Source organism: Gallus gallus, chromosome 2 (assembly GCF_016699485.2).
Source record: "Gallus gallus isolate bGalGal1 chromosome 2, bGalGal1.mat.broiler.GRCg7b, whole genome shotgun sequence".
In the NCBI taxonomy this organism is placed as follows: domain Eukaryota; kingdom Metazoa; phylum Chordata; class Aves; order Galliformes; family Phasianidae; genus Gallus; species Gallus gallus.
In genome coordinates, this window is record NC_052533.1 from 53,219,192 (window position 1) to 53,237,409 (window position 18,218).

The 18,218-nt window shown below is 37.5% G+C and overlaps 1 protein-coding gene across 3 annotated transcripts in view; it reads left to right on the forward strand.

The window, feature by feature from the left end:
* Nucleotides 1-18,218, forward strand: part of CNTNAP2 (contactin associated protein 2) — a 909,905-nt gene that overhangs the window by 265,964 nt on the left and 625,723 nt on the right. For all 3 annotated transcript variants that reach the window (XM_025147595.3, XM_025147597.3, XM_025147596.3), the window contains one exon: nucleotides 1,225-1,335. In XM_025147595.3, coding sequence (XP_025003363.2) covers nucleotides 1,225-1,335 — 111 coding nt within the window. The remainder of the gene's footprint in view (nucleotides 1-1,224; nucleotides 1,336-18,218) is intronic.

An 18,218-nucleotide genomic window follows, 5' to 3' on the forward strand; every position in this document is an offset into this window, starting at 1 on the left:
TTTTGAGTTACTACCATCTTAGATGCAAATAATACATTAATCTTCTTTGTACTAAGTAAAATATAAGTGAAGTTCTCAAATGCATTACAGAGATTATGTTAAGAAAAGATTTCCCTTTTTTCAGTAAATCTGTAATATGCAATAATTCATAGTCATTTATTCATGTGCCCTAATTTATTTTCTCAATTAAGATAAGTGGTTATCAGCACTTCTATTTCAGAACTGAAAGAATCCTATCTACTTCTTATAAAGATTTCATGATAATTTTCTTTAGCACTATGTTTGCATACCATCAAAAGCATCCTAGATTTATAAAGACAGACATTACTATTATTTTTTTGTTTGTTTGTTTATAGTAAATATCCTTAAGGAGAGTTGCATTCTACGGCAGGCATCACCATTAGATAACTTTGCCGTAACTTTCTTGAACTCTTTATTTTTAGTTATTTGTTCCTGTGCTTTTTTCTTAATTTCAGCTGGGATTGAATTGTTTTCTTCAGATTGTCTGGTGTGATCATGTGTTTTGGTTCTAGAAGAAAAAAAATGATGATAATACACCAATGCTTATAGTTACCTTTAAAGCTATGTTGTAGAAATCCAAGGCCATTTGCGGCAAAGGGCCCAAGGAGTTGGGAGGAAACAGAATTAAGATAGCTGACTTAAACTGGCCAAAGGGATATTCCATATCACATAGTATAAAACAGAAGGGATTTTGAAGGGAGTGGGAGTTCATCTTGCCCTCTTTTGCTGCTCAGAGGGCTAGCTGGGCATCAGTAAGGGACTGGGGGGTGGGAAGGGAAGGTTGAGTAGCAAGCAATTATTTCTGCATCATTCATGACATATTTTTATATATGTATATATAAATACAGTTATTTATATTACTTATATATATACACGCAGTCATAACTGTTGCCCTTTTCCCTTTCTCTATCTTAGTAAATAGTTTTATCACAATCCACAAGTACTACTACTTTTTTAATTTGTTTTATTCTCTCCTCCATCCCACTAGGAAGGGGTGGAGTGAGTGAACTACGATGTGGTGCTGAGCCACCTGCCTGGTTAAACAAGTTTTTACTGAAATGATGAGATATATCCACATGTGTTCTGCACGCACACAAATGACACAACTGTGTTACTACTCAAAATAAAAATAAAGGGTGCATTGCCCCTTAACATGTATGAATATTTATTAGCATAAAGAAAATAATTTTTCCTGTGTTTCAGAGAAGTGTGATGAACCCCTGGTCTCAGCATTACCCCACTCCTCTTTCAGCAGTTCATCATCAATGACAAGCAGCTACATGCCTGGGTATGCCAAATTAAACAAGAGAGGAGGTAAGGAGTACTCTCAACCTTATGTTTACATCTTTAAGAAAAAGTAATGCATGATTTTTTTTTTATATGAAAATGCTTTTCTGTAAAGCATTAGTGCTACTGCTTTGTTTCAACAAAATTTTTGCTGTCTTGCTTTCGTAAACAGAATGAATTTTTCATTGCATGTTACAGTAATTACACCACTGGGAGGAAAAAATGCTAAAAAAAACATGTTTATTGGGTCAAGTTTGTAATGCTGATGAAGTCACATAGTACAGGTGCATAACTGACTTCAGCTGAAAGGGCATACCTATGTTCATAGGGTAAAGAAATATTTGCAAAGTCATGGTATCTTGCTCCAATTTATGGGAGGGAGAGGAGGTTCTTTGATATATACCCGACGTGAGATTAAGAAAAAAACAGTTCAAATGTTGGTCTGACTAGTTTATTACAAATCTTAACCAGGGAGATGGGGAAGGGGAGACCAGCGACTATTACAAATTAGGGTGATGGGGAAGGGAAAGCAGGCAGTAGGAAAGAAGCAAGAATTATGTAAAGCAGGAATAGTCACCAAGATTCAGCAGCATCCTTTTGCACACCATTATGATAGTCCTAGGCAAAATGCAGGGGGAGAGCAGCAGCAGAGTGGCCAGCCATAGGCAGCAAGCAGGTAGAGTGCAGAGCAAGTCCAGGAGGAAGAGGCAAGTCTCAGGTAGCAGACCCCTGGAGTGTAAGTCAGCACACAGGCATCATCTCATGAGGCTTCTGATGTCAGACACCTAATCCTCATGGTTGTTGGTCCCTTTTTTAGTCCTCCTCCTCCTGCACTGTGGCATCCCTGGTCACTTGGTTCAGAGTCATGTCAGTACCCCCTGCGACGGCTATCTCCCTCAAGATAAGCCCATGCAAAAAACTGCTTCCCAGCCATTAAGCTGCGGCTTATCTCTCTCTCATGGCCCCTGGCCTGCAAATCTTCAGACAAAAGATTTTGCCAACTTTGACTTGCCTGGACTTGCCCATCTGTGTCTCTTGAAGAATGTCTCAACCTTTGCACAGGACATGTTCATCAGTGTTCCTCAGCAAGCTTTGAGACAATACTGCAAAAAAAAAATCTCTTACACACAGTCTTTGGAGCAAAACTAGAAGAGTTCTAGTTTGCTTTATTGATTTAACTGCCCACATTCACAATGCCTTCTGTTCAGCTTCTTCCAGTACTACGGGAACTTCACATTTTACTTTTCTTGCTTCTCTTTGCTTAGATACTCACTGCATTAGTCTCTTGCTATCCATCTTTTAGCATGACAAAGTCTGGCATATATACTTCTCGAAACTGAAGTTTCTATATGAACATTTTACTTTCCTTATGCTAGTACCAGTAAAATTGCTACAATACTCATTACTACATTTAACAAGGGAACTGTACGTTCACTGTGTTTATGCTTCTGCTTCTATAAATGATGGAAAATATCTCAGTTTTAATATTGAATTATTTTCTTACATCATGAAATTATAGATACTGGTAATGAAACTAGTAATAAGATAATGACTTTTTGGAGGAAAAAATTATCAGCTAATAGGTTCCCAAATTGAATATGCTATTTAAACCACACTGTGGCTTAAATCATTAAAAGGAAAAAGCTCTCCTCTCTTCTAGCCTCAAACTCTTATACTGAGGAAACATATTTCTGAAAATTCTACACTCCAACCTAATTTTAAATTTCTTTGCTATTTTCATGACATTTTACTCTAAACTGGAGAAATACTTTAGTAGAATAGATAGTATATTTCATTCAATTGATCAAGACACTGATTGACTGCACAGTCACATGTTATTAAGAATGTTGTAGTTTCTGCCATAAGTGCTGCAAATGGAAAGATACACAACAAAGAGCTTAATAATTTCAATAGTACTTATGAGGTTTCAGAAACATCCACAAAAATTCTCTATGTTTGTTATCACTTTCTACACAAATCCCATAACCAGTGATCTAGGCAAACAGTACTAACATTCCATGGAATAGTACACACGGATCTGAAAACTTTAGGATGTATGTTTAAGGCATTCCATGTTTTGTTTTAGTATGTGAGGTTGTTTCTCCACAGCATTCTGCAGTTTCCACTGTAAATGGGATTATTACACATACTTCATACAGAGGAAGTCCAGAATTGACTAACTAAATATAACTTGCTTAGAAAAGGTAATCTCTCAATCTGTTTAGCTCCCTATCCTCTATAGTGCCCCTTGTTCCTGCTCTAATCCTTATTTCTCATTACTGTAAGCAAGGAGAACTTGATTTAATTAAATGAGCTTGATTTAAAACAAGTAAGCAGACAGAAGAATAGTTAGCTTTTATTAGAGGAAGAAATTGTCAATTTGATAAATTTTCAGTGGTTACTTGCAGGTTTGTCGATTTTCTGCAAATTCATATTTAAAATGTATATAATTTTGAAGCCCTAATGTCTATATTAGTGAATCTTTGATTTGTGATTATTACAGCTCTGATTTTACCTCCACAATCAGAAAGTCAGAATCCTGAGATTACAGTGTAGGTGCACAAAACCATTCCTTTTACCTATGACTCAAACATCCCAACTGATCCATGGGTGGCCTTCCTTATTCTACCTTCTGAATGCTTTGAATTATAGTAGCTGTGGAAAACGCTATCATTTTATTATTGTGGAAAGAAATAAAAAACAAGGCCAAAGAAGCTGTAGCCTCTTCTGTCTTTTTCTCCTTGTAAGCAAAGGACAGTGGTTTCTCTGCAATACAATTTCTTATGAACACAACACTGGAATTATTGCAGGGTGGATTAATTCCTGCTATCCCTGTTATGTCTGCAGAAAAGGAAGAAAAAACCTTTGAAATTTGAGATGTTGCAAAACATAGGAGAAAACTAAAAAGATGTAATGAATTGTATAGTGTAAGTAGGTTTAGGGAAGAAAGAGCATTCCAAGTTTTGACTTGTTAGAGGCTTATAAGCAAAAGCTTGGAATATTATATCATAATATATATATTTTTATTTTGTACATACTTAATAGAATTATTTTCTCAGTAACTATCTCATTTCCTATATCTATGCAAACTGAACTTAGAATTCTCAGCGCATTAAAAGATGCAATGTAATATTTGGAGTAACTTGAAATGTTACCTTTGCAAAATACATTACAGTTTCCTTTTCAAAATGACTAACAGAAGTCGTTTGCATTAATATATGCCATTAAGTTACTGATTGCATTATAACACATTTTAATTGAAAGCTAGTTAATAAATTAAACAGGTTTCTGTGTTCCTTTCATTTTTGTCCTACCTGTTCTGCAAAACTAATCTGGATTGCCACCACCTTCTCAGCTAAAATGGAAACAAAGTTTTCAATTAACTCATTCTAGACCTTATGAAAACCTTGTACATGTATGATGTCAAGGTTATAAGGTCTAATATCTTATAACCTGCCATCAGTAGAATCAGTGGACTGTATCACATCATGAGGATTCTTAGCACAAGTCTAATATAATGCATTATCAATTGTCCTTCTAATGATACCCAAGCTATTGGACCTTAAACGTCTCACTGGTACAGGAACTAATGCTGCCCATCACCTGCCTCATATTATTTTATTTTAGGGAAGAATTTCTACATTATTTCAATATAATGCAGTATTATACAATACAATTGGAAGCTCTGAAACCGAGCAGTCTCAGAACTTCAACAATAATCCCAGAAGACAGTGAAAGTATGAATGTCATAATGCATCTTGAGATGTAAGGAAATTACCTTTTGCACAGTGAAATACAGAAGAAATTTGGTTTCTTGGGTTCTCTGTCAAGTCCAGTATTCATCTGAAATCTGAAGCTGCCAAGAAAATTGCTAATATAATGCAGGGGAAACTTCTGTAAGACAGCTGATATTCAAAAAGCAGGCCTTTTTTAACCACTATGTAACTCCTGTCAATGCTTCCATCTTGCTTCTTAATCATGGCTCTGACCTTGACCTTTTATCCAAATTACTGACATGTCTGTAAAACTTCAGGAATTTTAAGTGTTGACATAGGTGTAATTGAGACGGTATATTTTTCTTAGTGGAGTTTTAAGTTTTGATTTCTGTACAGAAAGATGCAAGATGTTATCTGTAATAGGGTATGATTATTCTATTTCCTTCTATTCTATTTCCTTCCTATTAAGGAAATGGGATCAATTTTGCATCAGTTCTGGCTACTGAGCATTCCACCTTAAAAGAAATCCACAAATACCTGGCCTAGGCTCTTTCCAGTACACATATTAAAACCTTCAAGACAGTATTGCTCATTCTGTCTTAACATCACCCAGAGAAGGACAGTAAGGAGCTAGTGTGCATTAATTAGCACACTGTAAATTCCTCACCTTAAATTACTGCAACCTCCTCGTGTAGACAAGCTGCTACAGCACATTATGATCAATGTTATTCAACAAAACTCAAATTTTGATTTAAAAGTTGGTGCAGTGGTTTGTAAATGCACTGTCCAGGTTACAAAACAATGTATTTTTATGTAAGCTCTTAGGAGTAACAAATTGAGTAGCATAACATAATGGTAACAATCACAAGAAAGAAAAACAAACAGTATCATCATCCACCTACCATTTGTTTGTCTATAATAAAGCTCTTGCTAAGAGTCTATAAATAATTGAAAATTCTACTTTTTCAAATTTAAAAGATCTTTTCTGTAAACACATGCTTTAGATAAACATACACTGTACAAGGCAACACAATTTGACAAAATTATTTCATATGATATGTCACGCCAAATTAGGTGATCAGAATTCAAGGCAAGTTAACTATTAGGACTTTTTAAAATGCAAATGTTTTTTAATAAATGTGGAAAACTAGTTAATCATGACTTGAAAAAATACTCTAGAAGTATATATCAATTATTAAAAGCAGTTTAATGAATCATTAAAATCATGTTTACATAGAAATAGACATAGAATCCTTTATGTTGCACACATTATAAATGCATTTCTGTAGCAATTTGGAAACACTACAAGTAACAGCTGTGTTCTATTTCTACTTAGTTTTAGGACACTGAGGGGGAAAAACTTTCACATTTATTAGTAAAATGGCCTTTTTAATAAATTGTATTTTTTTTTTGTATAAACTCAATTTCTACCTCTATTTTTGTTCCTTTTCTTAAATACATCAATAATTCAGGCTCAGCTTATCACTTGAGAGTTGTTTTGGAACTAGAAGTGTTTTAAGAAAGACATTTGTTCCCTAATGACTATTGTTTAGTTACCAAACATTATTGTTGGATTCATACATTTTCCTGTATGTGTTCATCTGCCTCATATCTAAACATATAACCTATTGTGTTTATTCCTCACCTTCAAATTAATAACCTCAACTTAAAATGTATATCCACCCTGCTTGCATTTGTAATACAACTCAGTGAAGCTCCATGAATATCTTGATTGCTACTCAGTTGACCTTAAAGTTGTATTCTGTACTTCAACAGTCTGGTCCTAATTAAACATTATTCATAAATACTCACTTTTTTAAAAAGGTATCCTTATAAGTACAAATAAAAATTTTTGCTCTAGCTCACTCTTCTGGATCTACAAGTCTGCACCTGAAGCAATATATAGAAATGATAGGAAAAATACGCACTGCAAGAAGACACCAGAATCATGACTTTGCAGGGGAAGGAAAAACATGTTCCAAAAATGAAGAAATAATAACAACAACATTAATGAATGTAGATGCAGAAACAGACTAGTTCACTGAAAAAATAGTTTTTTAAAAAGAAAAGCATCATCTTTTTCTTTAAAAATACAATCAAAATAAACTCGGTGGAAAGTTAAGGTCAAATAATTGGATAAAAATAAAGCAACATTGGCTTAAGTTAATTTGCCATAATCTGATGAAAAAAAGGATGGAAATTTTTTCCAGTTCATAAATAATTTGTTAATTGAAGAGTTCAAAATACATGATCAGTTTATTAGATACTTGTCTAAATAGGGGGAGGGGAAGGAAAAAATAATAGTAAGACTGAGCTCTGTCTTCAACTTTGTGTGAAAATCTTATTCTCCAACAAGTATTTCAAGAGGCAGCATTTCTAAGACCACCTGGAGCCATAAGCAAAATGGGAAGCTAGAGTCAGCAAATCATCCTGAGATATCTGAGCAGCTAGATTTCCAGCAAAACCTCAATTTAGTTCATTAGTAGCTTCTGAAACTAATGAACAGCTGACTCTGGCAGAAAAGCATCCGTGTCGCTGGCAGCCTTGCAGACAGCCAGGCTGGATGTGTTTATTACAGATGTACTTTTTCCATATTCTCCAAGGACCATAACAGCAATAGCTGTTCATCCCATAAGTAAGTCAGTCCACTAGCAGCTATCCTAAAAACCCAGAGTTGAACACAAAGTATTCTGAAGCAGCACTGGGACATTAACCTGTAAATAGCTAATAAGTATGTTTGTGTTCTTACTAGCATCATCTCAAAAGGCAGACCTTAGTTCTCTAACTCAACTCAATATGTATATCCTTGTTTGCACTCAAACAGGAGCTAATGGCCACAAACACCGGATGATTAAGTTTGTACTTGACTTTTACAGATAGTATAGCATAGGTCCTTCTTTCTTACTTCCAATTTCACATGCATGAAAATCATACCCATAAGTTGTGATAAAAGATCCTATTTTTTTCTAAGTGTTTGTATTTCTTTTGTTGTGTACTTGTTTCAAAAGCATTCAAGTTTACATTCACAGAAGTATCACTTGTACATGGAGATGATGTATATAGGTGGTAACACAAGAATAGTATTCCACACGGCAGTCTTCTGCCTACATTAAGAAAACTTTTCACAGAAAGAGGTCAGTCCTTGCAAATCAGGCACTAAAATAAAGTCAGTGGACTTCCAGACTGAAGACAATAACCTCTGCTACCTAACTTCAGCTGTTAGGCACTGGTTTTAGAGGTAACATAACTCTTTTTGGTGAGCTCCTTGGCTCTCGAGCAGAAGCATTCCGTGCCAAAGCAGGGAATTGCCTCAGCTGGTTGCAAGGTTCCCTGTCATGGAGCAGCTGCTGGGCACCATTGCCCTTTGTGTGGCAGTGGTGCTCTGAAGTCCTTGGGTGGAGACAGGAGCAACAGTGGGATCAATACCTGCTTTTGTAAAATCAGCCACTAGGGAGTGCAGTGAACAGGACTGTCAAACGGTGTGGCAGAGCAGTTTGCACGAGCAGTTCTCACAGGGCAAGTGAACGCGGAAGGGCAAGGAAGGCATAGTATCTCCATCCTCTCAGGAGACTGGCTCACAGACAGACTTAGCCATGGTCTCCACTAGGTAGAAAGCTCTGGCAAAAAAGAATGTGGTGGCTCAGATGGAGTGCGTGCCTAAAAATTTGATGGTTCAGGTCTCTGACTGCAGGGAGTTCCTGATCCTGTTGCTGCTGGTGAAGGGCAGCAGGAATTCCACCTGTTCACAACTCATGCAGGTAGATGATCTGTTCAGTATGGTGGAAGTGCTCAAGGGGGAGGTGAAGAGATTAAGGAATAAGAGAGTGGAAAGCAGGATTGATGAAGTAACTCCCTGCCAAACTTTCAATAAAGGTACCAGGATGATGCCCCCAAACAGTGGTGGACCTCCCTGCCCTACCATCATTGAAGCAGGGGGTGGAGGAGGGGGGTGATTTAAGAGAAGAGGAGGAGCAGAACCTGGTCTCAGCTTGGCATCACAGGCAAATCCTATCCTGATCTTCAGTTCTCCAGATGCCCCTGTGTAATAGGTTTGAGACTCTGGAACTTGAGGGAGAAGTGAGTGAGGATGTGGTGGGAAGTCCACCAGCAGGATTGATTAGGATGAAGCAGTTGACTCCACACTGCAAGACTGCCTCCACCAAGAAGGAAAGAAGATGATTGTCACAGGTGACTCCCTTCTGAGAGAAATGGAGGACGCTATTTTTTGGCCCTACCCATAGGGAAGTGTGCAACCTACTTGGGGCCAAGTCAGGAATATTTCTAAGAAACTTCCTAGTCTGATTGATTCCTCTGATTATTATCCTTTATTGATAGCTCAGGCCAGCAGTGAAGTTGATGGGAGAAGCCTGAGGACTATCAAAAAGAACTTGAAGGGATTGTTGTGGTTAGTGGACAGAGCAGGCACACAGGTCAGATTTCCTCTATCCATTCAATGGCAGGGAGGAATACTGAGAGGAACAGGAAAAATTCTCATAAATACATGGCTGAGAGGCTGATACAATTGCAAGATTTTTTTTTTTTTTGACCACAGGGTGGTTTATTCAGTGCCTGTCCTGATGTCTACTGCTGGGTCTCAACTATCTCAAAGTAGGAAATGGATCCTCGCACAGGAGCTGGCAGGACTCATTGAGGGCGCATGAAGAGGGGAGGAAATAAAGATGAAGCCAACTAGAGATAAGCCTAAGAAAATGATGAAGACAAGGGATTCAGCTGAAGTGCATCTATACCAATGCACTCAGCATGGGCAACAAACAGGAGGAGCTGGAAGCCCTTATGCAGCCTGCAAACTATGACTTAGTTGCCATTACAGAAACATGGTGATATCACTCCCACAACTGGAGTACTGGAATGAATGGCTATAAGCTCTTTAGAGGGGCCAGGCAAGGAAGGAGGGGTGGTGGCATGGTTGTCTGTGTTAAAGAGTGTTTTGATGTTGTTGAGCTTAGGGCTGGAAATAAAAATGTTGTATCTCTATGAGTAAAGATCAAGGGAAAGGCTAACAAGGCAGACATCATGGTGGGGATCTGTAATAGACAACCTAACCAGAATGAAGAGACAGAAAGCATTTTACATGCAGCTGGCAGACATTGCACAATCCCTAGCTTTTGTTCTCATGTTCAGATTTCAACTTCCCTGATATATGTTGGAAATACAATACAGTGCAGAAGAAGCAGTCTAAGACATTTCTGGAGTGTGTGGAAGATGACTTCCTGATGCAGCTAGTATGAGAGCCTAGCCTACCAGGTGAGATGCCTCACTAGAGCTGCTGTTCACAGAGAAAGACTGATAGGAGATGTGGAGGTCAGGAGCTGTCTTAGGCATAGCAAACATAAAATGGCGGAGTTCTCAATTCTTGGTGAAGTCCAGAGTGGGGGTCAAGGAAACTGCTACCTTGGACTTCCAGAGGGTGGACTTTGAACTGTTCAAGACATTAGTAGGGACAGTCACTTGGGATTCAGTCCTGAAGGGTACAGGGATCCAGGAAGGCAGACCGTCCCTGTGTGCCATAAAGATGAGCTAGCCAGGAAGAAGACTGGTGTGGATGAACAGGGAGCTTTCCCTGAGGCTCCAGCAGAGAAAGAGGATCTCTCTCTTGTGGAAGAAATGAAAGGCAACTCAAGGGGAGCACAAAGAAGTTGTTTGGATATGCAGGGAGAAAATTAGAAATGCAAAAGCCCAGCTTGAACTCAACCTGACCACTGTAAAAGAGAACAATAAACTTTTTTCTGAACTTATTAACAGTAAGAGGAGGGACAAGGAGAATCTCCATCTTTTACTGCATGCAACAGGGAACATGACCACTGAGGATAAGGAAAAGGCTGACGTTCTCAATGTCTTATTTACATCTGTCTTTAAAAGTCAGACCAGTTATCCTCAGGACACTCTATCCCCTGACCTGGAAATCTCAGATGGGGAACAGAATAAACCTCCCATGGTTCAGGTGGAAACACTTAGAGACCTACTATACTACCTCAACTGTCACTAGACCATGGGGCCAGATGGGATCCACCCAAGGGTGCTGAGTGAGTTGGTGGAGGTGATAGCCAAGCGGCTTTCCATAATCTGTCATAATCATAATGGCTGTGCTTAGAGTGCGGTTATGAATGAAGTAAAATCCAGTTGGTGACTGGTCGCAAGTAGTGCTCCCCAGGGGCACTGGGGCTCATCCTGTTCAGTATTTTTATTTACTACCTGAATGAGGGCATTGACTGCACCCTCAGCAAGTTTGCAGGTTACACCAAATTAGGAGAAAGTGATCTTCCAAGGAATAAGAAGGCTAGACAGAGGGTTCTGGACTGGCTGGATCAATGGGCAGAGGCTAATGAGCTCTCTACAACTACCTAAAAGGAGATTGTAGTCAGCCCCCTCTCCCCTGTAACTAGGGATAGGACTAGAGGAAATGGCCTGAAGTTGCACTAGGGGAAATTCTAATCGGACATTAGAAAAAAATTCCTTTTCTGAGAGAGCAGTTAAGCACTAGAACAGGCTGCTCAGAGAAGTGGCAGAATCACTGTCTCTGGAAATGTTCAAGAAACATTTAATTGTTGTACTGAGCAACATGATTTAGTGTGGAAATATTCATGGTAGATAGTTAGACTAGATCATCTTGGAGATTGTAGCAATTAGACAGATCAATATGATGTGAAAGATATTACAACAGAGACATGATGACAAAAGGACCAACACAGTAGAAAGATGCTATAAAGGAAGGTAAGAAGACTGCTCACCCGTATCAGAAGATTCTAGATTTCCAGGAAAAAGCTTCACCAAAGAGGAATCTCCAGAAGGAGATTCTTCCCCTGGGGCAGTCAGCCCTTAAATGAGGTCAAAGAGAGGTGGAGCCAGGCTCCACCCATTCCGATCACACAGGTGAATTGCCTTCACCTGTGCTCCCAAGGCTGACTGGGTCCTTTCCCCAAGTGTTCAACTACTGGTTTAGTCTGTGACTCAACAGTTACCATACAATAGTGTAATGAAATAATCATGTACACTTTATTTGTTATTAACAGTGAGTATTTCTGGGTACTGTTGCTTGCACATCACAAGCAGAAACTACATTCACTTCAGCATCTCACTTAGTAAGTCTCTGTAAGACAGTGTCTTCAGTTTCTATTCTTTTCTTATTTTATTCTTTAACTTTTCTGTCTTACGTTTCTATTCTTGTCACTTTGAACACTTGACTAATGATCTACAATCTTTTTGTGGAAAAAAAATCTGAAATGAGCCATGATATCACAATTTAACTGACAGAAATTCAGTTTTCCCTTATTTTCTACAGCTTTGTGGGTTGTAATAATTGGAATAGGACCATTTAGGTGATCATGAAGTGTTTAGGCATCTCATTGGTAATGGAAATGGCATAGATCAGGTGAAAACTTTAATTCCTTTTTCTCTGGCTGTCATCTGTACTAAAATTGTAAGGAAATACCAGTGATGTAGTAATCGTCTTGTATCTGGATTTCAAAGTGCTGCAAATGCTACTCAGTGCAGTTGGTAGAACTTTACTATTACAGAAGCTCCTTATCTGGCTATCAGTAAAGTTTTGGGTAAGAATCTGCTAACCAGGGCTTGATCACTCAGCAGGGACACTGCAGAGGGAATGTCTACTATTTGTTATGCATTAGCTGTATCCTTGCTAGTTATTGCCAGGAATATGAGCAGACTTGCTTGAAAAACCATAGGGCTGCAATGTACAAACACACAATGAAATATTTGTGTCCTCTTGATTGAAATGAGGTTATGAGTAAAGGGAGATCTTTATAATCTCTTCCTTGTCTCTCATATTCCACTGTGGTTATTTTGTATGCCAGAGGTTTGTATGCCAGGTGCAGAAAACCACTGCCATGCCTCAACTTTCAGTCTGAAAAACAAGAAAACATCTCATGGAGAAGAAGCTGCTTGATGTTTTGAATATAGATGATGCACACTGCATATTTAAATCTCATCCAAGTTCTAAGATTCCATTAGGATGACACTGTGAATGAGCTTCTTTTTGCATATGTAATCAGAATGCAGAACAGATGAGGAGGGCATGGTTTAAAGTGATACATTCATTAAAATAACCAAAGCTGCTCAGTGTTTTTTCCTGAACAGCTCAAAATATGAGACTCGTCGGGCTTATGATTTTTACCGTTTTGAATTTGACAACTGTGAATGACAACTATGAGATCTCTTTCACATTTTCACTGTTAGATATCAACACTGTTCCTTACCAACAGATTGATCACTCATATATGATTTGTGCTCAGTTAAGATATCCTAGGAAGCAGTAAGTATTAAGAAGTAGACAGTACATCATGGGATTTATTGCATTTGCAATTTATTGCATTGCATTTACTGCAAGAAAGATCTATTGAGATTTAAAAAATAATATAGTGATTATAACATTCTTTAAAAAAAAAAAGATCCATGTAGACTGTATCCAGATAACTTGTTATCTCTTGGGTAATTTTCACTCTTAATTTTTGAGTTTTTAGATTAAAATGAAACTATTTTAAGAAATATAATTAGAAATATTTTTCCCCTTGCCTATTTTTCAGTGGAGAGGAAGACTTTTAATATCAATCTAACAAAGTCCAGAAGTACATGCTAAAGTGAATTAGGGCAACTTTTTATTCCTCCACACCAACCTGTTTTTAAAAAAGTAAGTAAATAATAAAAAGTATGCTTTATGAGGGACTGTAAGATATGCCAAAGGAAGAAACTCATAACATCTACTAGAAGACAGTAGTAGTAAAGCATACTGCATAGACTAGTGACCTACTTCAAACTTTCAGAGGTGAGGATTAATGCTGATACTGACCTCTGCAAATTTTCAGCTGCTATCATGGAATGCTAATTTGAGGAATTAATATTGGATCTTTCTAATCTTCTGTTGCCCACAAATTTTGTCAGTTATATTTTATGTTTTATAAGTAATTTAGATCCTTACTTGAGAGTAAAGGCTTACTTGAGACCAATTCCTGATGCATCTCTGTAAAGTTCTGTGGTCTTATTTGGGGTAAATTCTAGTACTGAATTCTGGAGATGAAGATATATTGTTGTCAATTCTGTAGTCTTTGTTTTTGTTTTTGTTTTTGATGGTTTTTTTGTTTGTTTTTTTACAGAATTGATATAGGTAAAGTAGACGTTTACTATAATCATGTTGCTATTTTCTCAATAATTGTTGCCTTCTAAATATCAACATTGGCATTTTCCAAAGCATGGTGTTTATTATTTCCCTGCTATCAGGGTTGTTCATGTTGTCTGTAATTCCATTGCAGTTCTCTTCTGGAAAGAACTTCTAAAACATTCAAAAGAAAATCTCTACTTTGAAAAAAGAGATTGGATTACAAATCCAAATATATAAGAAATTTAACAATGCATTTTATTTATGATAAAGAAATAATAAATACCTATCCATGATAATGTCAGGAAGAGTTTGTTTTAAGTGACAGTGGTTTCCTATAGTGCAGTTGGTTTAGGGGGCTCTGCCTAATAGAGGGTAAAAGTGAAACCCTTGCAACCATGCAAGTCTTTTGCATTTGCATTTATCAGTGTTGCTAGACCCACTCAGTGTTGTAGTTCTGCTTTCTGTGTGTAAAGTTAAACATTTTATTGTCTGTATACACACATTTTGTATCTACAATGACAAATAGTAAACAAACAAAAAATGGAAACTACCACTGATATACTACTCAAACAGCTGACGAACAGTGTGGGTAGATTCATGCAATTTAGATGTTTGTTATATTGTTTTCTAAGGTACTGTAGAAAATGGCTGTCCACATTTTTCTCTAAAGTGCAGTAGATGAATAATCTCAGTATTTCAAAGTCTTCTTTTTTCTCTTAATTTATCTTTTATATAAAGGAATGACAAGTAGTAAGGAAAGTAGCAAGGAAAATAGCAAAGTATCAAAAAATATTGTTTTGACAATATTAGTGTGACCTAGAAGTGTTATTTGTCATTGAAAATATGGTTTGTGTTTTTCCCATACAAGTATGTTGATTCAAACTCTGAATGATTCAGGCTATTATTAGATAGTTATTTAAGAAGACAGATTTTAAGTTTCCTTGCTGAAAGTCCGTTAGAAGTTTTCTAAAATTATACAAAGTTAACCTTTGAATAATAACTACCACCACAGATCTTTAATTTATAGCTTTTAATGGTTCATTTCCTAGTTATATTTCACATCCTTCTTTCATTTATATCATTGAAACCTTTGGTTTCAAAAGTGCAGGAAACTAGACTTACTGCAGTACTGGTATTATATTATGATCTGAGATGGGGAGTGGTGAATAAGTGTGACTAAAACAGGAATAAATTCTTCTAGGACAAGTGACTCAGAGGAACAATCTAAAAGAATTCATTGAGCTTTCCAACAACAACTGATCAATCACCTTGAGGCAAAATCAGACAACTTTCTAACAACAGTAAGTGTTGTGGATGAAAGGTACTTTGGCACAGGCATTGTACCCTATTCAACTAATTCAAGGCATGTTTAGGCAATGGCTAATAAAGAAGACAGGTGAAAAGAGACAGAAATAAGAGAATAAAGAGATTTTTCACCACATCCTCAGATTCAGCAATGTATTTAGCTGGGATCTTGATCTGTGTGTGGTAGGTCAACCAACAATACCAAAACATATAGTTCAATTGGTCAGAGTCCAAGCTTGGGGTGGCAACACATTTTCATCTGCTCAGCAGAGGGTTCCAGAAGATTGCATAGAATCACAGAAACATAGAATGGCCTGGGTTGAAAAGGACCACAATCATCATCTAGTTTCAACCCCATTGCTATGTGCAGGGCCGCCAGACCAGGCTGCCTAGAGACACATCCAGCCTCACCTTGAATGCCTCCAGTGATGGATGAATGCATCCACAACATCCCTTAGCAACCTGTTCCAGTGCATCACCACCCTCTGTGTGAAAAACTTCTTCCTAATATCTAACCTAAACCTCCCCTATCTCAGTTTAAGACCATTCTCCCTTGTCCCATACACCCTCGTATACAGCTGTTCCCCTTCCTTCAAGTATGCTCCCTTCAAGTACTGGAAGGCTGCAATGAGGTCTCCCTGGAGCCTTCTTTTCTCCAAACTAAACAAGCCCAGTTCCCTCAATCCTTTCCTCCTAGAGAGGTGCTCCAGTCCTCTGATCATCTTAGTGGTCCTCCTCTGGACCCGCTCCAAGAGCTCCATGTCTTTCTTGTGCTGGGGGCCCCAGGCCTAGATGCAGTACTCCAGATGGGTCCTCACAAGAGCTGAGTAGAGGGGCACAATCACCTCCCTCTCCCTGCTGGCCACCCCTTTTTTAATGCAGCCCAGAACTCAGTTGACATTCTGGGCTGCAAGGATTTGGCAGTTTTTTGTGAGGGTCTATAGTGATCATGCATCTCCTTCCTTAGTAAGCTGCCATAAAATGAAGTGGGTAAAACAGTTTGCTGCCTCTCCTCTGCAGGACCTTGTCTGCCTCTCCCACCTTCTCTCTTAGAGAACTTGAATTGTTGAGTCAAGTTCTTCATTGGTCGCTTGCACCTTGTTATACATGTTCTTCTAATTTTGAATATAGTATTGTACATCTTCTGCATCACTGAATATCTTTTTCAGCAGTAAACTCATTAGACATTGTTTGATCAGTCTGCAGTAGGAGCAGATCAAACAACTTTTTGTAGCAGTTTTGAAAATAGAACTCTAAAAATGTCTTTCACAGACTTCTTTATCAACAGACATTCTCTGGCTGGCTTTTCTGTTTAAGATTCTTAGGCTTTTCTGTGCATCAAAGATGCTTGAATGCATAAATATCTGTTTACCATGTATGCTGAGCATATAGTTCTCTGGTATCTGCTATCAGACGGTCACATACAATCATTCTTGCACAAGTTGAAATTAGTTGTCTTTTTTGTGCAGTAGAGTGCTATCCAGTATAAATGATAGTACTCAGTGACTCTTAGTTAACATCACTGAGTCAATTATTTGTTGAGTGAGTGTGATTAATCCCAACAAATTCTGGAATAGTGTAAAAATAGGAAGCAGATATTGTCTGCATTTTTATTTGTTACAGCTCTACTACCAATATGTGCTCCTTGCCTGATAAATGGAAGTGAACTATATTATATGTATGTTTAATATATTTTAAATATTTTGTAGTTGTTGTGTTTCCAATTATTTATAACTCACATTGATTTCATAGTTTTTAGTATATTTTGCATTAAAGGCAGTACATGAAGTAAAATGGAATATCATATCATTACAGATGTATCCAGTGTCTTTTTTTCCCACCATATTAAAAAATACAAACAATGCAATAATATATAATGCAATACATTAGGTTATTTTACTCATTCCTAAAGATAATCTGATCTGTCATAATATAATGGCTATAAAAACAAATGTATTTTTTTTTAATGTCATATTTATTGTGAAAAACAGGTTTGAATTTCTAATTCAGTACTCCTTTTAAAAGGATAAAATTCGTTAAATATTTTGTCATTAGCTCCTCTATCCTGTGTCCAGTATCAGGCAGGTTCTTTTCATTCTAGTAAGGAAGATACTTTTATTCAACACAATATTTAATGATGTAAGCACATGCACATTTCTGTGGATGTGAGATTTTTAGAGTGAATGCTTTGAGTAAAGACACAAAATATTTCAAGTACTTGGATTCGTGGGGGAATTGTATCTATTCCAGGTTTCTTGTAAATTAATCTGAAAGAAAAACAAACAAACAAAACAAAACAAACAAACAAACAAAACACCAAAGAGAACCTTTATCAATGTTTGATTCAATATGGGTAACACACACATCACAAACCAAATGAACAAATTAATCAGCTCCCTAACATTACACAACTTGACGAATCAAACTGGAAGAGGAAAATTTTAACTGATTCACAGATCATTCCAGTAATTCCATAAGGCCAGTAATAACTCAAAAGGAAAGGAAAGGCTGGCACCCAAACAGGGGCACCCTGCGCAGACCACATTACATGTAATGGCATGCCTGTACGCAGCTGCTGAGCTCACGGATTTGTTAGAACGACTTAAGCAAAGACCATGAGAGAGCATATCATCTTGGCTGTTGAGACATGGGGGCTGAAAGTGTGATAATTAATGGGCCGGAGATCTCTAAACTGGCATCCATTACCACACATCTGGCTCTCAGACAAAGACTATATGCCGCTGTGATGTATAATG